At 33.7% G+C, this 6,930-nt stretch overlaps 1 protein-coding gene across 1 annotated transcript; it reads left to right on the top strand.

Moving 5' to 3' along the window:
* The first annotated feature begins 1,760 nt into the window (after positions 1–1,760).
* LOC121248622 lies at positions 1,761–6,424 on the top strand. Its single transcript, XM_041147137.1, has 5 exons — positions 1,761–2,263; positions 2,893–3,011; positions 5,087–5,178; positions 5,836–5,922; positions 6,031–6,424. The coding sequence occupies exons 1-5, from the start codon at positions 1,905–1,907 to the stop codon at positions 6,136–6,138; spliced, it is 765 nt and encodes a 254-aa protein (XP_041003071.1). The 5' UTR covers positions 1,761–1,904; the 3' UTR covers positions 6,139–6,424.
* Positions 6,425–6,930: the final 506 nt, after the last annotated feature.

The raw sequence follows: 6,930 nt of genomic DNA, 5'->3' as shown, positions 1-6,930 counted from the left end.
AATTCCGATATTAGGATTTCGATCGGCCATGACGTAACTCATGAAGTCTGAAATATTAGGTGATCTTTTGCAACTTGAAAGGATCTATAAAGGGATTTTATATATATATATATATATGTTCAATGTTGGTAAGAATGAAGAACATGAGGGACAAGTCATGATGCCGAAAGTTGCAACAATGATGTGCCAAAAGAAATTCTTGGAGAGAGAGAGAGAGGGAGAGATCAGGTCCAGATTAATGGGTATCTTTTCTCCCAAGCAAAATAGATAATGTGCATGTCTTAGCTAGCTAGCTAGCTTACTGCTTGCTCCCCAAGAAAATAGGTGGCTGCGCTAGTCTAATATGGTCTGCAGATTGTTAAGACTTTTTTTAATTAATAATAGCCGTGATGCGTGACTCGTATTAATAGTTAATCCATATATGTCAATCCATCCCAAAAACACGTAAGGTGATCAGTAGCTAGCTAGGAACAAGTTTTTAGTTTTCAAAATCCCAACTTTTCTTCATAAATTTTCAGCCAATCCACTTTTGTCTTGATTATATATAATCAATTTCATAACCTTTTTTTTTTCCAAACATTGGCCTTTTTTTTGTTCCTTTCTCATATAGATTTTTTTAACACTTTTAATTATTTTTTTTAAAAAATTTTACAACATCATTAAAAAATATTTTATATTATTTTAATATATTTTTTAATGATTCATTTTTTTTTATTAGCTCCAGTGGGAAGACTAATATTTTTTTTTATTTTACTTCATAATTAAAGAAGTATTTTTTAATGATGTTGTAATTTTTTGTTAATTCTTAAAAATATTTAAAAATGTTAAAAAATCTATGTAAAAAAAGAACAAAAAAAACCACATAAAATAGCCCAACGGAAGCCTCCAACAATGGCTCCAGCATTATCCATTAAAAAATAAGCTTCTATTTAGGGTTGGTAGTTTGTGTTCTCACGATGGGTTCAAATCTTTATTACGTCGCGGTTGAGCTCTAGTCGTATATAAATTAATTATATATATAATAGATTAAACAAGTTAGATTCTTTGGACATAACTCGTTTGTTTTGTATAGGGTTCATGTCAGATTTGTGAGTCATGTATTTTTATTTTTTTTTTTTTTTTAGAATTTAGGAGAGGGGGTTTCGAAATCCAGACCTCCATTTTAAAGGTTGAAAGTTATGTTAACCAGGTCACATACCTTTAACATTCGCGAGTCATGTATTGAATTGGGATCATGTAAGAATCAATTTTAATCTAACCATATAATTGAATAGATTAGACCTCTCAACCCTAATTCGTTATCTTTGTACAGATTGGTTTCAGATTCACAAATAGCGGCAGAATTGAACCTAATTTTATTGGTAGTAATAAATTATAATACCTTTGACTACAACATCTACCGCATCATGCAATTTATGTAAGCAGCATTTTCATACTCGTGTTCACCAAATTTCAAACGATTGAGGGAAATGAAATTATGCAATTCCTCCGGGCAACACATAAAATTGAAACGTATTATATTTTATTCTAAATTATATTTAACATATTATATAAAATCACGTAAATTTATCAATTTATTTTTATAAAATTTATCTTCGCCGCTGCAGTAATTATCTGATACTATTGTTCCAGAAATTTCAAACCTGATTTTTTATTTTATGTTTTTTTTTTTCCTTCCATTTTTTATTTTATGTTTTGGTTAGTTTGACAAATTTCGTGTTCAGCAATCTTTCTCATACAAATTATACAATACAAAAAGGATAGAAAAGAAACGGAAAGCAGCAGCCTGAAACTATAAATAGGTCATTTCAAATTTGCCATCCGTGTTCAAAATTTTAAACCGTTCATTCAATCAGAGCTAAGTCTTGCGTAAGCATAGAGAGGCGGAGACTGAAGAGTGAGAGATGAGTTTTCTTGCGGGAAGATTAGCAGGAAAAGAGGGTGCGTATTTTTTCCAGGAATCCAAACACGCTGTAAGCCGGCTTGCTCAGAAAAACACAACCCAAAACAATCCTACTCCTCTGCCTGGTCCTTCTTCTTCAAGTGCAGCTCACCAAGAAGCCTATGCGGACGTGCTCCCTGAGGTGCTGATGCATTCTCTGCCCTCCAAGATTTATTACCAGTCCTCGGATTCCTCGTCTCTATCCACCTCCAAGTGGGTTCTTCATTCGGATCCCAACAAAAGGCCCTCTTTGTCTGCTGAGGCTCTCAACCCTCTCAGGGCTTATCTGTCTCTGCCCCAGGTCACGTTTGGCCCCAAAAGGTCCTTCTTTTTTCTTAATTATATGTTTCCCCTTTAGGGTTTTGTTTGGTAGCTGAGAAATGTGGGAGAGAGGAAGAAATTCGAATATTTGAGGCTTACGCGACCTTGTGGTACCCAGAAAGTAAAATCCTGCACGGGTGTCACCTTTGGCACCCAAAGTCTTGTTTTCTTAACTATTCTCTTTTGGTTTTTTGGTTGCTGAAATTGTAGGGAACAAAGAGAAATTGAATTTTGAGGCTTCACTGGAAACATCTAGCTGGTCCCTATAACTGGGTTATAAATGTTAGGTTGTTCAATTGAATCTTTTTTATGCTGGTACCTCACAAGGCTGACCTTTTGCTTTTCATTGATGTGAGACGGATAATAAATAAACAGTCGAGTCTAGAAAGGTTCTCTCTAGATGGAGATATAAATGGTAGAATGGATTTTGAATCTTAAACCTTTTTTTTCTTTTATCTAGAAGACACAAACCCTCCTTCTAGGTTCCAAGTTCTTTGGTATGTACCAGAATTGCTGTGAAATGTTGTTGTAGGTCGGAAAGTGTGATATCAAAATGCTCTGAAATTTTCCAAGTTCAGTTTTCAAATCATAAATAGAGAGATTCTGAGCAAGCAATGTGCGTGAAGCAGGTGGGAATTGCCCCAGGTCGAACACTCCGTTTCAGTCTCAACAGCAAATGAGTCGCGTCAGGACAGGCCCCCCATTAATCCTGAGAAGTTGAAGGCTGCAGCTGAGGGTCTTAAACAAGGTCTCTCTCTCTCTCTCTCTCTCTCTCTCTCTCTCTCTCTCTCTCTCTCTCTCTCTCTATTTATTTCTTTGGGCTATAGCTGTAGATTTTAATGGCCTAAATGTACATGATTTTCTTTCTTCTATAGCGACCTAGATAGGTCTTATCTCTTGTATACCTTCTTGTGTACTTGGGCTATGCTTACCTTATTAATACTGCCGTTTACTTATCAAAATATATATATATATATATATATGTGTGTGTGTGTGTGTATATATATTAGCCCTTAAACAAGTACATACAGCTGCTGTTAGCCCTTTATTTGACACAAAACACATAAAAAGAGTTCGGAAAACTTGTGTCTTTTCTGCAGAAAACAAATTAGAAAATAAAAGAAGTCTATCATGCTGGCAGATAAAGCTTTTGATCATTGATATCTTAATACAACTAAGCAGAATACAGCTTGCCCATGACAACTCTCTTAGATATGTAAGGTCTGCACTTGACATATTTACAAATCAATCTGTCAGATGTGTCTACAATTCAAAAACTGTGTGCAAAACAGCTCTAATTAGATTTCAAACAGTGTTAATCCCATTCTAGTTTGTGAGTTTTTACTAGAGATCCATTGCACCTAGCTATTAACAGATTGGGGATGTCTGGCACTTTTGAATCACAACATAAAGAATGAAAGCTAATCACAAATAACAATGGTGGAGGTTGAAAAAAAGTTTCATTTCAGTAATACATGTTGGGAGAAACCATCCTGAAACTTAGCAGCCACTTTCTTGTTGGATCAATTATTGCCCAGAACCCTATGGGCGAAGGTGGTTCTGATCTTGGGTTTGTATGCCCTTGCCATATTCTTTTATGCTTAAAACTCTTATGTTGCTTTGATGGTTGATTAGCTCAAATCTCAAGAGTATTTGATTCTTGGAAATTTAGGAACTAGAATTCTCACGACTTTCCATTAGTTTTATTTGGATAGACAGAGTACTTTCATTTATACTTTATTTTAGGCAACACACTCTTAAAAAAAGATATGAGTTTTATCATTGAAATAATCTTGTACATACTCCTCTTACTGCAAAAATCATAAGTTGGCAACTATGGATTACTTTTTAAATGACAAAAATGCCTTTGAGCAGTGATGAACATATTTTTGGGTGAGTTATGAATTTTTGTCCCTAAAACTAATTGAAGGAGTTACTTTTCAGTAAAATATTGAATTTAAGTGTTACATACTCATTTTGATAGAAACGAGATATGTGAGGATTTTCATTTCTTGCTCAAACAATTTGAGTTAAAATGCTCAAGTTTTATGGAAACTAGTCGCAGACTTGTGCGATATATATCTGGAGTCATTAGAGAACAATAGGACCTTTAGAACAGTGTTAATGATTTTTTTGGTCATTAAAAAACAGTGTCAATGCACCCATTTGGTTGAGTACCTTGACCTTATCTTCCTTTACCCTTGTTTGTTTCAATGGAAGCGATGAGAAACCTCACAAATTTTACTTACATGGAAAGATAACCCAGAGCTCTTTATATATTGCGTCAAATTAACTTTGGCCATTAAGAGTCATACTTACAGGCTCTTTAAATTTCAATTACCTTTACGAACATATTGGTTGTAAAACTAAATAAGCACGAGTTGAGGAAACAAAACAACCACCAATTTTAAATGAAAAACTACTATTTTGATTAGATACAATATTGTCATTTAGTAATTTCAGTTTAATTACATATATTATTTGTTTTTCGTTTCATTCCTTAAGGTGGGGTGGATGATATGGTCAAATAGGAACAAAGCTCCCTACTTCCCAAATCATATATTGTTATAGATTGTGTTGTTCATGGGAATTATAATTCTTGAGAATTTTATCAAATGAATACTCAAAACTTTTGCAATTCTCCAGAATTAACGATTCATATCCTGAATGTAACACACCAAGTCACTCTTATGGTAAATTCTAAGACACTATATTTTATGATAAAAAGTAAATAGCTTACAAGCTTTTGTTTTTTTTTTTTTTTTCTGTATTAAATGAATGTCTTACTTACCATCGATGTGCCTGGTTTTTGTTTCTTCACAGTTGGTAAGGCATTTGCTGTTGGTACTGCTATTGTATTTGGAGGTGCTACCTTGATAATTGGACTGGCAGTCTCGAGGCTAGAGCTGCTCAATGTAAGTATATATTTTCCGTGCCTCAACTCCTAAACCCTTTATTCACTTTGCCGATATCCTGATCATGAATTACTTACCCCTGTCACCTGTGTAGCCTTTGCCACAGTACATTACATGTATATCTGCATTTGACAAAGTGTTAGTTACGGTGTTACCTGTGAATTTGTTTTGTTTGAAATAATGCCATATTTGTATTTGGTTAGCAGAAGTAAAGTTAGAAGTTTTAGTCTTTCAGATGTATCGATGAGTGGCAGCTTTCATTACAGATACTCATAAATCTGCTAACATAGATCTGAATTAGGCTTTAACATTACATGATGCTGGAATGAATATCCCCATTGTTTGTGATTATTTTTGACATGTTTAGATAGTTGCACAGGCAAAGACAATGATGTATGCTACTTACTAGTATTCTCCAATTTCTATTTAGATAATTTTCACATATTTTTTATTTTTGGTTCACATGCTTTATAAATATTGTCCTACTGTAGCGATCAGATCCAGTATTTGATTGCTGGCTATATCTTGTGGTATTTTGTTTGTATTCATTAAAGTGATGTAACCTTCTACTCGCAAGCCATGATCTTGCATTAAAATTATTAATTTTCTTTAAAACTACGTTGCAAATTAACATGAAATTATTGTTTAATTTAACAGAGTGATGACATTCGAATGAGAGGAAGAGACCTGGTGGAGCCGAAATCTGAGATGATTAAGGAGCAACTGGTTCCCTTAAAAGCCTGGGTATGTCAAACAAAAGTTCTGAATGGTCGTTTTTTTTTTTTTTTTTTTTTTTTTGGCTTTTTTCAGTCTACCTTACAAGCAAACTAAGTCTAGAGCTTTTGATTTCAGGCTGATGATATGTCAAAGAAATGGCATTTGGAAAGGGATAAAGATATTAAAGAAAAGCCTATCATAAAAGAGCTTTCCAAGATTTTAGGTGCAAAGACATCCAATTGATTTTTTCTTTTGTGCAAGTGGTTGTACTCTTTGCTCTGGTTGCAAGGCTTGTAGAGGCGAGCAAAGGGGAAAATAATGCACAGATACTTCTATGTTGTGCGAATGGATTAGCCGCCTGGGGTATGTTGTTGTACACTGTATATAAGTACAATGACAATACCACACTTAAAGTGACAGAAGACTAGTCTGCTAACACTTTTGGTTACTCAATTTCCAGATTTCAGTTAAATGATAATATCACTGTTAAAGATATAAAATAAATAATAAAATTTATATTTTTCTATTATCTTTTGAAATTATTAGTGATTTTATATGGTATTAGAGTAAAGATCTTGACTTCAAATCTTGACTATTTTATCTCATTTAATTAAATATTTCACGTGTTGAGTCATCCATCGAGAGAGAATTTGATCCACACATAAGAGAAAGTGTTAAGATATAAAATAAATAATAAAATTTATATCTTTTTATCAACTTAGGGGACAACTGGTAATTTTACAACCACACAAGTAACTTCCCCTCACTGAAATGCTCTCCATTTTTCTTTACAAAAACTAAAACAAAAGAGTCACACGTTATATCGTAACACAATTACTTAGGACTATACCAACGACAAAAATAGGGGTAATAAAACAAACAAAACAAAAAGCTTATGTGGCAACAAGGATATCTGATTTTTAATAAGCAAATTGAATTAAATTAAAAGTTGAGAGGTACAGGAGTAAAGGGTGGGGTGCCCCCAAACAAATGCCCTATTACCATGCTTGCAATAGTTAAAAGAAAAATAAAAAT

Source organism: Juglans microcarpa x Juglans regia, chromosome 2D (genome assembly GCF_004785595.1).
Source record: "Juglans microcarpa x Juglans regia isolate MS1-56 chromosome 2D, Jm3101_v1.0, whole genome shotgun sequence".
Classification (NCBI taxonomy): Eukaryota; Viridiplantae; Streptophyta; class Magnoliopsida; order Fagales; family Juglandaceae; genus Juglans; species Juglans microcarpa x Juglans regia.
This window is presented reverse-complemented; position numbering and strand designations above follow the sequence as displayed.